At 45.6% G+C, this 19510-nt stretch overlaps 2 protein-coding genes across 2 annotated transcripts in view; one reads left to right on the top strand and one right to left on the bottom strand.

Annotated features, from left to right (window-relative positions):
- Positions 1–6: 6 nt before the first annotated feature.
- Positions 7–4146, top strand: sdhaf2 (succinate dehydrogenase complex assembly factor 2). The gene is made up of 4 exons (XM_083662217.1): positions 7–115; positions 1622–1842; positions 2291–2400; positions 3895–4146. Exons 1-4 carry the CDS (start codon positions 89–91, stop codon positions 4023–4025), a joined length of 489 nt encoding a protein of 162 aa, XP_083518343.1. The 5' UTR covers positions 7–88; the 3' UTR covers positions 4026–4146.
- An 8538-nt stretch (positions 4147–12684) lies between these two features.
- The window catches only part of syt7b (synaptotagmin VIIb), a gene marked incomplete at both ends in the record, with an annotated part of 128520 nt that continues 121694 nt past the window's right edge, over positions 12685–19510 (bottom strand). The window contains 5 exons of the mRNA XM_083662266.1: positions 12685–12789; positions 16549–16748; positions 17126–17240; positions 17648–17817; positions 18227–18494. Coding sequence (XP_083518392.1) covers positions 12685–12789; positions 16549–16748; positions 17126–17240; positions 17648–17817; positions 18227–18494 — 858 coding nt within the window. The remainder of the gene's footprint in view (positions 12790–16548; positions 16749–17125; positions 17241–17647; positions 17818–18226; positions 18495–19510) is intronic.

Genomic DNA, 19510 nt, shown 5'->3' with positions numbered 1-19510 from the left:
TTTGGCATTCGGGCATCCGGTCAGTCAAGGTGGATACACCGTAGGGCTACACCGCAGCTAGCTAGGTGCTAACGTTAATACGTTTAAAATGCTATCTTCTGTTGTTGCGAAAAGAGTGAGTAATCATACAGTTATTGTCAGGGCATTTGTTTGCCGAGCTTGTTGTTTGTAGCACAGAGCTAACGTTAGCTAGCGTTAGTCAACTGTAACGCTAAACGGGATGATGACTGACTTTAAATGATTTTATGTTGGATAAATGTAATTCGAAACAGTTAGCTTGCTATGCATTCTTGTGAGTAGCGTTAAATATGAGTTTTGCAGTTCTCAACTTTCTACTGTGTTGGAAATGTGTGTCCACTCGTCTCCTGACTGGAGAGCGCGTTTTGAACAGCCTTTCCCCCTTATTGGAAGGCTGTGTGACCCTGACTGCTGTAAGCCTACGAGTATATTATTATACGGAGTACAGTAGCAGGGTCACGTTATGGGGCTAATGTCCAACTAGAAAACGATACAAAAATGCAAGTTACAATGAACGAATTACACTCTCCACTACTGTATCAAGAGAAAAGGAAAAACAATATGACAGATGAAACATTACCAAACTGTTTTAGTGAAACAAGTGTTGCATGAGACTTGATTATTTTTTAATTGCTTTTGTGTAAATGTGAAGTTGCATGAAAATTATGTTATTAAACATAATTTTCATTTTTGCATTAAACTATAATGACATCATGGGAATACTATGAATTTGCAACCTGCAACTAGTTGCCTGAAAGTTTCACCATGTAAAGGCAGCCTAATATTACCCAACTCTCCTTTGGCAGCTGTTGGGAGTTGTTCTGTTCCCCGTTTTTGGGACGTCGAGAGGCAAAGTGAACGTCACTTCCTGCTTCAGCACTGTACCAGAGATTTTCTTCCACAATTTATTTTCCCATAGACATTTAGTAAAATGCTTATAAAAATAGTTTTACTTCGTCAAACCAAACGATTCAGCTATATTTAGAATCGGGAGAGACCATAGAAGATTTCACTCGGTCCCAAAAAAACCCAAAAACATAATTGTTAAAATATTTTCTTTAAACCCGCATTTTCTTTTACGTTTTGGTCCAAGTTAAATGTTATACGATCTCTCCCGTTTCTAAATATATCTGTACCATTTGGTTTGAACAAGTAAAACTATTTTTATAAGCATTTTACAAAATGTCTATGGGAAAATAAATGGCGGATAAAAATCTCTGGTACAGTGCTGAAGCAGGAAGTGACGTTCCACTTTGGCTCTCTATAATAACTATTGTTAAATCTACATTGTAACAATCCTGTCCATGTCCACTGTGTTGTTTGTGGTCATTAAATGTTCAACACACTGGCTGTTTTTTGTCCTTATCGTATAGAAAAAAAGTTACTTGGGTTTACAAAGCTGGTCTGTCCTATGTAGTTAGTTACTAGTTGGTGTTGCTAAACTCTGATAATAGCACCTCTTAAATGTCTACTGCCATATTTCGGCCTAAATTTAGTGCTTGGTCCTGTAGCCCCAATCTGTGACTTCTAATTGTAATGGAATGTGATGTCCGAGGCTACGTGGTCATCTAGTGCTGACGTCACTGTGTTTGTTGCTGGTCAGCTGGTGAAGCACGCAGCATGGAGGGCATCAGTGAGCGGGCTGATATCACCTTGTCGTCGTGGTTACCGCGGAGAGGCACCGGAGGACAGCAAGGGGGACCTGATTGAGATTCCACTGCCCCCCTGGGAGGAGAAGAGAGGAGAGCCCATTGACATCAAGAGGCGCCGCTTGCTCTATGAGAGTCGTAAGAGGGGCATGTTGGAGAACTGCATATTGCTGAGGTTGGTAAACCGTGCCGTTTCCTGCACAGTTTTTACATAGATTTGGGGAGAGTGGGGGTATTTAGTTGCAAGATCCAGTTTTGAGATGTCTAGCACTCTTACATCCTTGTCCCTGTCCCGCCAATGTTGCATTTTTCCTATCCAAAATGAATAATGATCAAAAAGGGAATGGCCAAAATGAAAAAATGGGGTCAGACTTTGATTGTTTGTGTTTTTCGATTCGGTTTGAAAATTGATTTTCAACTTCAATTTATTTATTTTTTACTGTTTTTCATCCTTCAATTTTCATTTTTGACCATTTTCCATGTCTCAATTAGAAAGGAAAAATGAATTATACTTTAGTATCCTACCCCGATTGTTTTAACTAGGGATGCCATGCTTCAAATGTGGATTGTGGGTATAATTCTGCATGCTTATGGTCAAATTAAATTCTCTATCTTCCTTGTAGCCTTTTCGCAAAGCGGTACCTGAACACAATGAGTGAGACCCAGCTGCTACAATATGACAGACTGATTAATGAACCAAGCAACGACTGGGACATCTACTACTGGGCAACAGGTGAGGGGAAATATTCCTGTTTATTAACAACTATGTGGTCCACATGTTTTTGGAGTGGCACAGTGGATCTCAACCCAGGAGATGACACTCCCATGCTGAACACATTACTTTTGAAGTCACGGGAATATTTAGAACATGTAAAAAACTAGACATCTTGCGATGGGGTCATAGCCATTTTCATACTCAACCTTCATCTTGATGTCAACATAACACCTGTAAAGTTTTGTGACTGCAACTTGCACGGTTCTGATGCTATCGCGCTAATGCTAACAATATCTGTCCACAGACAGAGAGACATGTAAACACCTGGCAAAGTAGTCAAAAGTGCTTCTGTGGTAGGTCCTTTTGCAATAGGTGTCTCCAGGACCACTTTTTCCCCATGATCATGAAAATGATGAAAACAGGTGAGTTGGACATGTGCTTTTAGAAAGTCTTCAACCGCCCCTTGACCTTTTGGTGTGGTGTGATGGTGAATCCAAAATAGATTAACCTTTCTGAGATGTTTTCTTAATAATCCACAGAAAATACTCCAGAATGACCAGGTGAAAATATGATTTCAGAAATGTTTGCAGATTTATTGAAATTGTTATATTGACACACAGTGTTTCAAATTAGGCTTACTAGATAATGACCACATTTATTTTTGGGCCATTTAAGGGAATTTGGAGGAACCTTATTGGGAACTACCCCCAGAAGCCTTTTTGAGTACTTTGCCAGGTGTTTAAGTCCCTGTCTGCCTGTCTGTGGACAGATTTTTTGAATGCAATATCGACAAAACTGCAAGATGCCGTCATGAAACGTTACTACAGGTGTGTAAACTTTACAGGTGTGTAAACTTTACAGGTGTGTAATGGACATCAAGCTGTGATCTGAGCAAGCCCCCCCTCCCTGCGCTGTTGTGGCTGACAATAAATCAAAATCTAATCTATTTTGAATTCAGGGGGTAATACACCTCTATACGCAGGAAAAGTCATGCAGGAAGATTTTTTAAAATTTTGTAAATAGACAACTTTTAGGGCTGATGCTCAATTTAATCAGTCTTACATATATCACAGTCGACAGTTATTGTTCACATATCCTATTGGATGTTTTTTTTTTGGTGCTCCTGTTGGCTCTAACTTCACCACGGGGCCTCATTATCGAATTGGCTGCTCAACTCTGGGAAGAAAAATGATTCTTCCTTTGAACTTTCACTGCTGCCAATCTGCACTTAGTTTGATACTTTGTTAATTGAGATGGAACTTGCCATTTTGAAATCCATAATAGAAAATGAAACACTCCTACACATGATGCCATATCAATGAAAAGCTCTTAATGCCCCGTAAGAGAGAGTTCAGAGGGGGAATCATGGCAGGTGAGTCCTCAGAGATATGACCAGAATGCAGTGTTTGGTCTCAGGTGGACCAGGTTTTCTTTTAGGGTTTCACAGTGGCTTTGGATGTTATGCCAGTCAGAAAATTATTACATTTCTTCCTCTTCCTCCTCCTCCTCCAGAGGCCCAGCCCACTCCAGATGTTTACCAAGGAGAGATCATGGATTTGCTAAAGGAGTTCACAAAGAATCGCGACCATGAACAGAGGTTGGACGCCCCCAACTTGGAGTACCTGGACAAGGAAAGCCAATGAGGCTGTGGGGCCCTGTGGACCCTCTCACAGACTGCTGCTACCTGGGCCATTGAATGCAATTTCACCTTCATAACCCACCCACAGTGTTGATTACCATGCTTGCGGGCTATTAATAAATGTTGATCCTGTACTTGATGTCTATTTTTGAGTATTTAATGAATCATTTCACACATACATCATCACATACCATAAGGTGGAATAGCACGAGGGGGAAGATGCTATGATTAGAACAATGCACGTTACATAATGGAGATTGTGTTGACTGCAGTGTCAATACATGACCACCAGGTGGAAGTAGATCTCTTTCTGTGCCTCACCTGCTGATCACTAATCTCTTGACAGATGGGTCACCTCCTATGAAGTTTATTATACTCCACACAGCGGCTGCTTTTATGCAAGACAATGTTGCACAATATAATGTGAAAGGACGACATTCTTCAACATCCGTCTGAGTCACTGACAAGTGAACCTGGACTGGGTTGAGAATGGCTCTAGGGATGTCAAAAATGTATCTGTGAGGTGCAAAAATAATAACTTTATTTTTGTGCATGTCATAGTGTGCATGCAAGGAATGCTGGCTGTAGGCTATGCAGTCTGTTTTATTACTGCGCTTACAAGAGAGCATTAGTCAAATTCTTTAGACTGTCAAGCCAAGTCTCCAATTAAATTAGATATTTTTGCCCCCCAGCAATGTAAACAAGGTTATATCTCCTTCTCTAACTCTACCCACTGCTGTGTCAGAGTGTGTTGACTGGGGACATTGTCTTGCCTGGCTGTGTGTCATGTCAGTTCAGAGTGTGTTGACTCTGGGGACATTGTCTTGCCTGGCTGTGTGTCATGTTGACTCTGGGGACATTGTCTTGCCTGGCTGTGTGTCATGTTGACTCTGGGGACATTGTCTTGCCTGGCTGTGTGTCATGTCAGTTCAGTTGAACTTGTTCTGAGAGCAGAAGGGAAGTGCCCTCTGGCCAGAGGATGTGCACAGAATCTCAATACAGATGACAAGCCCTCTGTCTGCTTGTGTATGACCATAGAATTATAATGTACTCATGACCCAAATGTTACATAAATAAAGCAGTTATTCTACAGCCTGAGATAAATACAAACCGTGAGCTTGGAATTGTAAGGGGCTATCTGAGTGGAGTGCAGTTCTGAGATGTCGAGCGTCAAAGATTTGACATTTTTCTGGCAAAGCTTGAGATCGTTTTGAGTATTTCACCTTTTTTTAACCCACTCTGTTAAAAAGAAAAGGAAATAATAAAATAACCCCATGCAAGCATAAAGTAACATTCAAAGATCATGAATATGCGGAGAATTCAATTTGGAGAAACCTTACAATTCCAAGTCCACAAAATCTTCTGATGTGCATCAACAGAAGCAAAATATGTTGAGCAAGGCGACATCAGCCTCTCATTTGGAGCCTATGTTCTCAGCTGTCCTCAAAATAGACCAAAGTGATGTCAGAAGGGTTCCCCTCTGTGTGCTTCTCTCCTGCCATCTGTCCAGTATTAAAGACATCTTCTTGTCTATAACAATTAAAAAAGCCCACATTGTATATATATATATATATATAGTATTACCTATGTGTCTAAATATGTGCATATGCTTTACCATTCCTTTGAGAGTGGGTTCATGGGAACGTCGCTGTCTGTCACAATCTCCCCCTCAAGAATGACGCCCCCTGTGGCCTCCACATGCATTGCATCGTTTGTTGCCCACGCGCGCGCCCACTTTGCTTATCTCTAGACCTGCGCTCCTGTCACACCTCCACCGCTGTTCGCTGTGTCGTGACAGCTCTCCCTTTCATCGTCAGCCCCCTGCCGTCACCCTCCGCTCCCCTGGAATCCCAGTCTTATGTTGTGTTCTCTCTCTTGTTCTCCTCTCCACCATCACCAGCCTTCATCTCGTCTCCCCGGGAGCCCAGGGCGGAGCCGCACAAAGTCACACTGCTGGCGAGAGAGCAGAGTTTCTAGTCGCAACTTAGCTCAAGCGTCGTGCAAGTGGAGGAAACATGGGGGGGGGGGGGGGGGGTCTAAAGATCTTTGTAGTTTCCCTTAAAATGTAGGTCCTATTTCATGCCTGAGCTGAGAGGGAAAGAGAGAGATGGTAGGTTAGGTAGATAATGGTAGGTTAATTATGATGTGTTAATTAATTCACTTTATCAGTTGGCCCTCGTGAGTAAACCTCTATAAAAGAATAATTTGCTGGTAATCAACACCAAAAATCAAAGTAAGCCGCCTGGGTTTGAGTGTGCAGCCATGCTCTCCTGTGACTTTGTAGATAGCTGCGTGTCTCTTCAGCTGCATGGTTGGTGGGTGTTGGGTGCAGAACAGCTGCTGGGACCCTCCTTTTGTTGCAGCAGGTTTGCAAATATATAGCCAAGGGGAAATAAGACACATAAGCGTTAGAAAGAAATCACAACAGTCCCAGTAGCATCTTCCTTTTATATACACATTTATATATCTATATACACTGTACAGATTTCAAAAAAATAAATGGTTGATATATAACATTGTGCACCCCACTAATGTGTAACTACAAAGAGAAAAGGGAGCTGAGAGATACCAAGGACAGACGGATATCAACACCCTCAGTTAATACTGATGATTTGTTTTACATACAGCTTCTTACATACTTTACTTCACAATCATATTTTACACTATATCCATTACAGCTCATCATTTGCTGGTTAACCTCTCAATGTTTCAAGCAATCCCCCCCAACAGAATTCCCTCAATCAGAAGTGTGAGCAGTCCAGTCAAAATGACCAGTGTGTCTTCAACTAAGATTTGACCAGTGAAGAGTGTGACTATCTTAGAAAGACAATTTGAGCCCAGTTTAATCCAAAGCAAAAAAAGTCTCAAACCCTGACTGTTATTTAACCAACATTTTAGGTGGCATTGAAGTCCTACAATGAGCCGTTGGAATGAACGCTTTGCCAGCAGCACTCAGAATAACGCCACACAGAACAGAGCCAGCAGGAAAGAGGGATTGTGTGACTGGTGTTCCCAGATCTTTTCGGGATGCTCTGCTCTGACCTGAGATGTAGCTAACAGAGAGGATCATCTTCTGTCTCACCTTTCTCTCTCCCTGACGCTTGGTGACAGACAGAGCACATATGGTGGAGAGCAGGGCGCCGACAAGGCACACCACACTTTGTGCCAAACAAAAGCATGTGTGGCACAAGGGGGCATTTTGGGGGCAGCGTCCGCAAGGAGCCGCCCTTCGATCGTTTTCGGGGAGAGGATCCGCTTGATAACGAACACCTCTGTCTGTCCCGCTGACGGACAATGTTTTGATCTGGGTTTTGTTGGTGTCACTCAGCGCTCACGTATGAACAGATTTGCCTCCTCCCAGAAGACGACCTCGGAGGCGGCACAAAACGCAAATAACGCTGCTATGAAGAGAGGTTTGTTCCAGCATTGTATTCAACAAGTGCAGTGATTATTTTAGAGCAATCTGACAACTGGGGGGGACAAGGCAAAAAAATCACAACTTATTCTTTGTACATCTGTATGGTTTCATACAGAATATAAACAGTAAACAATGTTCTGTATAAACTGGCAAAATAGAACTCAGCGAAGATATATACACAGAGGGAATCACAGGAAGTACAGACAGTCGCACAAACATTCAAATATTGACACTCGTACACAGTGAAAACACACACACATACACTCATACACACATACACAGTGCAAACACACACACATACACTCATACACACATACACAGTGCAAACACACACTCATACACACATACACAGTGCACACACACACTCATACACACATACACAGTGCAAACACACACGCGCACAGACACATACAGTAGACCAAAACAATGGAATGTAAAAAGTGTTTCCCCTCCTAGATATCATATGACTCCAGTGTGTCGTCATTCATCCACGTTATCAAGAGTCTACGTGAGAGTTGGGGGAGGTCACATTCAGGTTCTGTCTGCAGCAGTGAACAAAACGAGAGGGAGACTGACCCACAGTCAGTGCTCTCTGTAAAGAGACTGACCCACAGTCAGTGCTCTCTGTAAAGAGACTGACCCACAATCAGTGCTCTCTGTAAAGAGACTGACCCACAATCAGTGCTCTCTGTAAAGAAACTGACCCACAATCAGTGCTCTCTGTAAAGAGACTGACCCACAATTAGGGATGTCAATTTTCGGTTAATTTCACTTTCGATTAACCGACGCTAATAATCGATTAACCTATCGGTTAATTCATAATTTTTTAATATTATTATTATTATTATTTTTTTTGTCTATTTACTCAATGAGCTCATGCCCAAACAAGGCGTGTCTATTTAGATGCTGAAATGTTAATGCTTTTTGTGTTAGAATTTCTAACACAAAAAGCATTAACAAGCATTAACAAAAAGCATCAACATTTCAACACAAATTCTTTTTGTGTTAGAATTTCTAACACAAAAAGCATTAACATTTCAGCATCTAAATAGACACGCCTTGTTTGGGCATGAGCTCATTGAGTAAATAGACAAAAAAAAAATATATATATATTAACTGATAGACCGACAGCAATAACCGAACAACGACGTTAGCGACGGTTAATCGATTAACGGTTAACCGTTGACATCCCTACCCACAATCAGTGCTCTCTGTAAAGAGACTGACCCACAATCAGTGCTCTGTAAAGAGACTGACACACAATCAGTGCTCTCTGTAAAGAGACTGACCCACAATCAGTGCTCTCTGTAAACTGACCCACAATCAGTGCTCTCTGTAAAGAGACTGACCCACAATCAGTGCTCTCTGTAAAGAGACTGACCCACAATCAGTGCTCTCTGTAAAAAGACTGACCCACAGTCAGTGCTCTCTGTAAAGAAAACTGCAAAAATGTGAAAACTTGACGTGTGTTCTGAGATAATTATTCCAGGTCATTTGCACAGATTGCTGCTGGCAGACAGCTGCTGACCTGCTGACCTGCAGACAGCTGCTGACCTGCTGACCTGCAGACAGCTGCTGACCTGCTGACCTGCAGACAGCTGCTGACCTGCAGACAGCTGCTGACCTGCAGACAGCTGCTGACCTGGCTGACTGGGGCAGTTAGTTTCTGAATGATTTATTTATTCAATCGCCATGTAATTTCTCAATCTATTGCCAGCTGCCAGCCACACTGCCTGAGAGCTTAACCTCAGTGACCCCCTCAAGTCTGCAGCTCCCTTCAACACAATACATTCTAACAATAACCTATTATCATTATCAAGGGTAATGCTGTTTTCATCAGTTTTTTTATTTAGCAGTGCAAGCCCCAACAAATACACACACACACGCACGCACGCACGCACACACACACACACACACACACACACACACACACACACACACAGCCTTCCACAAATCCACTGGTATGCATGCTGTGCTCTCTCTCCCTGTCTCTCATGCGCACACCTGCACACAGACACACATGGACGCGCACACTTTTGGAAGCAGAATTTTTGCTTATTTTCTGTCTCTGGAAGAACATGTGGATTCTCATTAAGTTATTTTTAAAAACTAAAATATAACACAACATTAATCACTTTATTCTTTTTCTGTCCATAGGGTTTATTCTCCGTTAAAATTGTCTTTTTTTCTCCCCACGCTTCCCCCCTATGGAGCAGAGTTAAATGTTCAGTCATGTTATGAAGAAACTTCATTTGGGGGTTACATCACATCACCCACAGCACGCACAGACAACGAGAGCTTCCAGCTAAAGGGAGAAGTGTTACAGCGGTGACAGAGAGAGTGAAAAAAGAGATCAAACACGAGTTGAGTGACACATCACTCTTCCATGGAGTGACACATCACTCTTCCATGGAGTGACACATCACTCTTACATGGAGTGACACATCACTATTCCATGGAGTGACACATCACTCTTCCATAGAGTGACACATCACTCTTCCATGGAGCGACACATCACTCTTCCATGGAGCGACACATCACTCTTCCATGGAGCGACACATCACTCTTCCATGGAGCGACACATCACTCTTCCATGGAGTGACACATCACTCTTCCATGGAGTGACACATCACTCTTCCATGGAGTGACACATCACTCTTCCATGGAGTGACACATCACTCTTCCATGGAGTGACACATCACTCTTCCATTGCCTGTGTGATATTTCAGGCGACATTTGAGGGTGCAGCAGGAGAGTGAGGGTAACGGAAGAGGACATGGACAAAGTGCCAGGGCCGAGGAGGAAGACTCCTCAGAAGACTTGGACATTCCCTGTGGGTAAACATCTCACACAGGTTCATTCACACACACCCACACCCACACACACACACACACACACTGATGCATACTGTATGTGAAGGCAGCCCCCCCTTTTGCCGCCTCAGATTGGAACATCAGTTTGAACCTGTTTTGGTCGTTTGTATTCATGAAGGTGTCGAGATGTACGGCTCAATTATTGAAGAATCTATTATTGGGGAGTAGCTTGAAACAGGACGTGAGCAGGAAGAGAGGAGGAGAAACAGGACGTGAGGAGGAAGAGAGGAGGAGAAACAGGGCGTGAGGAGGAAGAGAGGAGGAGAAACAGGGCGTGAGGAGGAAGAGAGGAGGAGAAACAGGGCGTGAGGAGGAAGAGAGGAGGAGAAACAGGGCGTGAGGAGGAAGAGAGGAGGAGAAACAGGGTGTGAGGAGGAAGAGAGGAGGAGAAACAGGGCGTGAGGAGGAAGAGAGGAGGAGAAACAGGGCGTGAGGAGGAAGAGAGGAGGAGAAACAGGGCGTGAGGAGGAAGAGAGGAGGAGAAACAGGGTGTGAGGAGGAAGAGAGGAGAAACAGGGCGTGAGGACGAAGAGAGGAGGAGAAACAGGGTGTGAGGAGGAAGAGAGGAGGAGAAACGGCGTGTGAGGAGGAAGAGAGGAGGAGAAACAGGGTGTGAGGAGGAAGAGAGGAGGAGAAACGGCGTGTGAGGAGGAAGAGAGGAGGAGAAACAGGGCGTGAGGAGGAAGAGAGGAGGAGAAACAGGTCATGAGGAGGAAGAGAGGAGGAGAAACAGGGCATGAGGAGGAAGAGAGGAGGAGAAACAGGGCGTGAGGAGGAAGAGAGGAGGAGAAACAGGTCATGAGGAGGAAGAGAGGAGGAGGAACAGGGCATGAGGAAGAGAGGAGGAGAAACAGGGCATGAGGAGGAAGAGAGGAGGAGAAACAGGGCGTGAGGAGGAAGAGAGGAGGAGAAACAGGGCATGAGGAAGAGAGGAGGAGAAACAGGGCGTGAGGAGGAAGAGAGGAGGAGAAACAGGTCATGAGGAGGAAGAGAGGAGGAGGAACAGGGCATGAGGAAGAGAGGAGGAGAAACAGGGCATGAGGAGGAAGAGAGGAGGACAAACAGGGCGTGAGGAGGAAGAGAGGAGGAGAAACAGGATGAGAGGAGGATGTAAATTGAGACATCAAAGACACTAACTTCAGAGAGCGGTTAGAGCGGTTAGAGCGGTTAGAGCGGTTAGAGCGGGCAGGTGGGACTTGACATTTTAAGGATGGGTGGCACAGGGATATCAAAGAGGCCTGAGAACTAAGAGATGACATGCAGAGAGTTAGCACCCCAAGGACCGCAGTTTGGGGGTAGGAGACCGCAGTTTGGGGGTAGGAGACCGCAGTTTGGGGGTAGGAGACCACAGTTTGGGGGTAGGAGACCGCAGTTTGGGGGTAGGAGACCGCAGTTTGGGGGTAGGAGACCGCAGTTTGGGGGTAGGAGACCGCAGTTTGGGGGTAGGAGACCACAGTTTGGGGGTAGGAGACCGCCGCAGTTTGGGGGTAGGAGACCGCCGCAGTTTGGGGGTAGGAGACCGCCGCAGTTTGGGGGTAGGAGACCGCAGTTTGGGGGTAGGAGACCGCAGTTTGGGGGTAGGAGACCACAGTTTGGGGGTAGGAAACCACACAGTATGGGGGTAGAAGACCGCAGTTTGGGGGTAGAAGACCACAGTATGGGGGTAGGAGACCACAGTTCGGGGGTAGGAAACCACAGTATGGGGGTAGGAGACCACAGTTTGGGGGTAGAAGACCACAGTATGGGGGTAGGAGACCACAGTTCGGGGGTAGAAGACCACAGTATGGGGGTAGGAGACCACAGTTCGGGGGTAGGAAACCACAGTATGGGGGTAGGAGACCACAGTTCGGGGGTAGGAAACCACAGTTTGGGGGTAGAAGACCACAGTATGGGGGTAGGAGACCACAGTTCGGGGGTAGGAAACCACAGTATGGGGGTAGGAGACCACAGTTTGGGGGTAGGAGACCACAGTTCGGGGGTAGGAGACCACAGTTCGGGGGTAGGAGACCACAGTTCGGGGGTAGGAAACCACAGTATGGGGGTAGAAGACCACAGTATGGGGGTAGAAGACCACCGTTTGGGGGTAGAAGACCACAGTTCGGGGGTAGGAGACCACAGTTCGGGGGTAGGAGACCACAGTTTGGGGGTAGAAGACCACAGTTCGGGGGTAGGAGACCACAGTTCGGGGGTAGGAAACCACAGTATGGGGGTAGAAGACCACAGTATGGGGGTAGAAGACCACAGTTTGGGGATAGGAGATAATGCTGAGGTGGGAGGGGCTGAGTCGTGTGTGTGTGTGTGTGGTGGTGGGGGGGGGGGGGGTCGGCAGGTGGATCCCTGGTGTCTCAGGCCTTCAGAGCGTGCCTGGTGTCTCAGGCCTTCAGAGCGTGCCACTGGGCCACAGCGCTACGAGGGCGACCCATCATGTCTTTCCAGTGTTTCACCTCCGCAGGGCCGCTCTTCCATGACAAATATATCTGAGAGAGTGAGAGAGAAAGAGAGAGACAGACTCAGGTGCTGCCACACAGAGAGGTGCTGCCACACAGAGAGGTGCTGTCACACAGAGAGGTGCTGTCACACAGAGAGGTGCTGTCACACAGAGAGGTGCTGCCACACAGAGAGGTGCTGTCACACAGAGAGGTGCTGTCACACAGAGAGGTGCTGTCACACAGAGAGGTGCTGCCACACAGAGAGGTGCTGTCACACAGAGTCACACAGAGAGGTGCTGCCACACAGAGAGGTGCTGTCACACAGAGAGGTGCTGTCACACAGAGAGAGGTGCTGCCACACAGAGAGGTGCTGCCACACAGAGAGGTGCTGTCACACAGAGAGGTGCTGTCACACAGAGTCACACAGAGAGGTGCTGCCACACAGAGATTGATGCTGTTTGTAGAAAGCCTTCCAAAACAACAGTAGGACAAAAGAAATCAGTGTGAGTTGAGCCGTGCTTTCGCCACTAAAGCCCGAGACTCTAATCCACTAAAGCACGAGACTCTAATCCACTAAAGCACGAGACTCTAATCCACTAAAGCACGAGACTCTAATCCACTAAAGCACGAGACTCTAATCCACTAAAGCACGAGACTCTAATCCACTAAAGCACAAGACTCTAATCCACTAAAGCACGAGACTCTAATCCACTAAAGCCCGAGACTCTAATCCACTAAAGCCCGAGACTCTAATCCACTAAAGCACGAGACTCTAATCCACTAAAGCACGAGACTCTAATCCACTAAAGCACGAGACTCTAATCCACTAAAGCACGAGACTCTAATCCACTAAAGCACGAGACTCTAATCCACTAAAGCCCGAGACTCTAATCCACTAAAGCCCGAGACTCTAATCCACTAAAGCCCGAGACTCTAATCCACTAAAGCACGAGACTCTAATCCACTAAAGCCAGAGACTCTAATCCGAATTTAACTCGAATCCAGAGCAGCAAAAGAGAGATTTCACTTGCTGCCTGCAACACTTTGAGGAAGGCTAATGCCGCTACTGGAGTCTTTAAGTCAAAATAATACTTAGATGTTTGTAGCGAGAAAGCCCCAAGCTGCTGATCTATACACAGGCAGTTTGTACAGTAAAATGCAGGAGCAGCTTTCATTGTCTCACAGCCAATTCCAAGATATTTATGGGTATGGTCGGCTATAATTGGCAACATAACTGCTGTGTCTAGGGAGCTCATATATTTGGCTATGATGGGTAAGAGTGCTGCACCTGTAATGAAGTGTATATGAATGACAGAAAGCTCAAGATTTCATCCACAGTATGGGGGGGGGGGGGGGGGGGGGGGGGGTGGTGTGTGTGTGAAAGACAATGCCTTCCAAGCCAAAGGTTTGTGGTTTGAATCCCGGTAAGGACAATAAAACCTTTTTGAGTGATTTGTTTATTGTGATACTGCAGTTCAAGAAGTCACTGGAAGCCCACACATAACATGAGGTCAGCAGAAGAACGCATGGCGGCTGTGGCTCAGGAGGTAGAGCGGGTCATCCACTAATCAGAAGGTTGGTGGTTCGATCCCCAGCTCCTCCAGTCCACATGTCGAAGTGTCCTTGGGCAAGACACCGAACCCCAAATTGCTCTCGATGGCTGTGGCAGCTTGCCACCTTTGGTGTGTGAATGGGTGAATGTAGGCACATTGTAAAGTGCTATATAAATGCAGTCCATTTACCAAATGTAAATATTCTCCTCGATAGGCTTGGGCCGTATTAAGGTATACCAGGGTATTTAGAAATCCTGACGGCATGATTTTCAATACCGTCAAAAATACAGATGCCCCCCTTTCTATTACATTGAATGATGGAGAATGAGATGATGCATTGAGGTGATGTTGTAGTGCACAGCACATGTCAGTAGAGGGCAGTCTCTATTGGTGGAACAGGAGTCCAGCCCATGGTCAGGCCGCCCCGGCACCTTCACTTGCCATCTTTCTCTCAGCTTTCAGCAGTGGCCAACCGTGCCTATCAGAACCGTGCCTATCAGAACCGTGCCTATCAGAACCGGGCCTATCAGAACCAGGCCTATCAGAACCGTGCCTATCAGAACCGGGCCTATCAGAACCGTGCCTATCAGAACCGTGCCTATCAGAACCGGGCCTATCAGAACCAGGCCTATCAGAACCGTGCCTATCAGAACCGTGCCTATCAGAACCGGGCCTATCAGAACCAGGCCTATCAGAACCGTGCCTATCAGAACCGGGCCTATCAGAACCGTGCCTATCAGAACCGTGCCTATCAGAACCGGGCCTATCAGAACCAGGCCTATCAGAACCGTGCCTATCAGAACCAGGCCTTCTATGCCGTAATGGATGTCATTGTCAGAGAGTAACACAACCACAGTTTTAACAATTAGCTCAATACAAGACGGGTCCAAAACTCCCCCTGCCCACAGACATCAGCTGGCCCAGCGCCACCAGCAATACAAAAAATGTTTAACTTACCAATGATGTTCACTTGATGACAAAACTCATCCTCCCGAAAAGCAACAAGCAAACCCTCCGAGCACACAGCAGTAATATAGAGCATCTTGTACCGAACTGCATGTAAACGAAGCGTTGAAATCCTTTGAAAACTACCGCCTCGTCCATTTCCTCACATCATCATAAACTCCTCCCTCCTTGTCGTTCGTCTCGTCTCCTGATTGGCTTGTATTTTCGCGAATGCCTGGAAATATCCCACCCACAACTCAACTAATTGTGATTGGCTAACCCCACAACTCAATGGAATTCTGATTGGTTAAAACACCTGTCATCAAAATTGTCGTCCCCATGTCATGACCAGAGTCGGGTCTTCGCGAAGGGTTGCTGGCTTGCTGTCAATCAAATACCATTTGCCGGTGGAGGCTTGTCCAAATATTTAACCCTATATTTGCTGAAACAAAGTGAGTCCAAGATCATAACAATTTAGGGACATTATTACCGTTATTTCAGTGAATAAAAACTAATAAATAACAAATACAAATAATTTATTAGGGGGGAAATTCTTTTCTTTTCAATTTCTTCTTGGGCCTTCACTGAATACCTAGAAGGCCCAGACGGTTCCCCTCTGGCTTTCAGCTCACGCTGCAGCCACACTTGTGCGACGTTTGACGCAGGCTGTCGCTGCTGCCCATTCACTTTGTATTGGATCGCGTAGCCAGGTATCCCAGCATGCTTTGCAAGGCGATGAGCAGCGTGTTCAATACAAAGTGAATGGGCAGCCTGCGTCAAACATCGCGCAAGTGTGGCTGCACCGTCAGCTGCGCTTGCGCACAGTGCTGCCTCTGCCTGTATATATTTTAGTTCTATTTATTTTTATTTTCTATACGCCATTTGTAGGAATGAAACCAATACCGTATACTGGGGTATGAAGTCAGGAAGGTATGAAGGTATGAAAAAATAAATACCGTTTAACCCTACTCCTCGGGTCAATACATTTGTTTTGCTCATGAAGGTATTCACAGATAGACAGGTAACAGTTGGGAGATAATACACTGTTCCACGCATTAATATTGGGAGTGATGTTCAAAGTTTCTAAATGTATTGAAATGGAAAAATCATAAAGATAGATTTGACCATATATTTATGTATGAGCGTCTGCATCTCTGTTTTGCCTGCCTGTCAGTTTTGAGTGTGTGTTCCAGCAGGGGGCAGTGTAGGCTGGGTAAGTGCTCCGACGGTGACGGTCTAGTCTGGGAGTCGGGAAACAAGAGAGGAAGAGAAGAGGGAAGGAGTGAAGAAGAAGAGGGAAAGGAGGTACCTTGCCAATGACATCATTGCGACTGAGCTTGTCCTTGTCCATGACGGTGATGATGATGGTGGTCTCCCGCAGCACGTGGGCGGGCACGTCGTAGGTGAAATGCTCATTGAAGACAGGGTGCAAACAGCGCTTCATCACCACCGTCTTCTTCTTCTCCACACGCTTGTCCTTGTTCATCAACCACACCTTCACATAGGGGTCTGAGGAGAGTGAAATCGGTCCGTTTGTATTCTGCTGACAAAGTACTGTATCAAACTACACTGCAAGAAAATCTGTAGTCTTTTATCAAGTCCTTTTTTCTGAAAATAAAGTGAAGAAATGTGCCAGTGGGGAATAATTCCACTTGTATCCAATGCAAATCAACTTCTTTCAAGAATTTTGTAGAATCAAGTGTAATTTTCTTGAAAGTAGTGATCTACACTGTCTTGTTTCAAGATATCGACACTCACAGAATTTTCCCCTTTGTTTAAGAACAGTCAAATTTGAAGGCTGAATATTAGGGTTTTCATATTTATTTGATGGGGAAGACTATGAGTCGGGGATGTGGAAGGGGAACAAGATGAAGGAGCATCTATACCAGAGGTGCCTCCAATGTCCATGGCTTTGAGGTTGCGGGCTTTGATGATGCTCACAGTGATGGTGTTGGCTGTGGGGTTGTAGCAAAGAGACACCAGCAGGTCCCCTCGACTCCCCTGTAAGAAAACAAACGCAACAGTCAATCAGTTATCACAATTATCACCTCACCTTAACCCGCTGTGTGTCTCTGCTTTGCGTTCTCTCCATCTCCCTGTCAGCCTCTCTGTATCTTCTTTTGGTTTCTACCTCCCTGTCAGCCTCTCTGTATCTTCTTTTGGTTTCTACCTCTCTGTATCTTCTTTTGGTTTCTATCTGCCACAGCATATGCCCACATCTCCCCTGGGAGAGCCACGGCAGCCAGAAATGACATCACCAGTCACAAGCCTGTCCCATCTTCTCTCTCCTTCCCCTCCTCCCTCTCTCCTCCCCTCCACCTCTTTCCCCCTCCCCCTCTCATCCCCTCCTCCCTCTCTCCTTCCCTCCACCTCTTTCCCCCTCCCCCTCTCATCCCTTCCTCACTCACGCTGCCATCACTGCATGGTTTCAGCTCCTTCCAGAAAGTCTGCATGTTGGCCAGGTCCAGTTTGTTGAGGGGGATGGACACCTCTCCTATGGGGTCGTTCCTGCTGAAGCGGTCGTAGTCCAGAACCTGCAGGTAGAGGGTTCTCTGGACCACCTTCTCGTAGGGGAAACCTGACAAGAGAAAGAGAAAGGACTAGGACAGCGCTCCAAATCGACTTTTCAATTGCCACGCGGACGTTCCAGCGCAAGACGCCGTTCTTCAGCATGTGTATTGGCAAATTCACAATCGATAAGACACAGGTGGGCTTAATTGTAGATGTCCACAGATGTACAACAGGTCTATCCCAGCAGGGGGAGCCACAATCACCTGATGTCGGTTACTAAAACATGACACAATTGAGAGAGGAACAGGGGAAAAAGACAGAGAAACAGACCCACAGGCATAAGCACATAACAGCACGCAGGCATTGATGCACACAGACACGAGACAGCAGGAAGCACCATAGCACCATGTGCCTGCCTGTTACTGTGACTATTGATTTTGCACAGTGCGTGTTCGAGGTACTAAAATGCATCAAACCTTCAAACAGAAAGGTCTCATTCCAGTGGGGATTGAGGTTCTTCCTCTTCACTTTGGTCTCCAGCTTGTGCTTCTTGTCTGGCAGCAGGTAGAGTTTGACGAAGGGGTCGGAGGTGCCGGAGAAGTCCTTCGCCGGCAGATCCTGGCCCTTGAGGATTTTGACGGTGAGGGTGGAGTCTTGGAAACTGTATCCCACGCTGAACTGGATCCGACCCAGCTTCTCTACCGCCGGTCCTTCATGTTCAGACTCCTCAGAACCAGGAGACAACTAGAGAGAAAGAGGGGGAAAAAGAGACAAAAAAAGAATATGGATTCTCCCCCCCCCCCCACTTCATTCCAGGTCTTTGATATTTCTTTTATAGCTACATTGTAAGAGACACACTGTACATATTGTATGTGGTTTTACGCTACTACTGGTTCTGGTTCTGTTTTGTTATTTTGCCAAACATTTTCTACAGATGTTTTAGTTGAAAAACTAGAAATCAGCTTTGTGCTTCTTCTTTTTAATCCCTGCTTATAATGAATGCACTTCAGCAATATTAGCCAAGATTTAATCACATTTTACGAGAGATCCATCTTGTTCTTAGGATGCTCTTTGGTTCTGTAATGGAGCAGGACAGATAGAAGGCTGTAGGCCAGTACAGTACATGCAGCACCGTTAAAGTGGACTCATCGTCAGCCCACTGGGTCAAAGTCGGGGCTATTCGAAGCACGTTCGCACACAGATGAAACACTTCCAGGCGAGTAGACAGGTGCTACCGCACTAAATGGAAAACTCGGACTCCAATCCACAGGGGGCACTAGCTCTACACTTAAACACACACAGTAAACTGCCCCTGACTGGTAAACCAACACAATGTTATGTCATGTGGCTGGGATCTGCTGAGCGATAGTGTGGGATGAGAGGGAGATGATCCCTTGGTAGGAAAAGCCCTTGACTGACAGTGGCTCAGCCGAGAGGAGGAAGGGAGTCAAATCCAGTTTAAAGATGGGGAAGATCCAGCAGCATTACTCAAGGTGCAGTTGCAGGAATTTCATATAATATAATATATATATTATATTATAATAATATAATAATATAATATATATATTATATTATAATATATAATATATAATATATAATATATAATATAATATATAATAAATTGCTTTTTCCTTATTCTGTGTTGGGTGCTCTCTGTTTTCTCAGCGTCCTGACTCCTGCCCCTCATTCATTTCTCAAAAACCCAAACAACCCATGTGAAGTAGATGCAAAAACCTCCTCCAGCACAAAACAGCAGCTAC

This window comes from Poromitra crassiceps, assembly GCF_964638095.1.
Source record: "Poromitra crassiceps genome assembly, chromosome: 28".
NCBI lineage: Eukaryota > Metazoa > Chordata > Actinopteri > Beryciformes > Melamphaidae > Poromitra > Poromitra crassiceps.
Note: the sequence above shows the minus strand (reverse complement) of the source record. Positions and strands in the feature narration are given on the sequence as shown.

Excerpts from the sequence above, each read along its gene's own strand:
- sdhaf2 (XM_083662217.1), top strand. The coding sequence starts at position 89 with ATGCTATCTTCTGTTGTTGCGAAAAGA. Across the intron at positions 1,843-2,290 it reads GAGAACTGCATATTGCTGAG|CCTTTTCGCAAAGCGGTACC; the intron begins GTTGGTAAACCG and ends TCTTCCTTGTAG. Across the intron at positions 2,401-3,894 it reads CATCTACTACTGGGCAACAG|AGGCCCAGCCCACTCCAGAT; the intron begins GTGAGGGGAAAT and ends CTCCTCCTCCAG.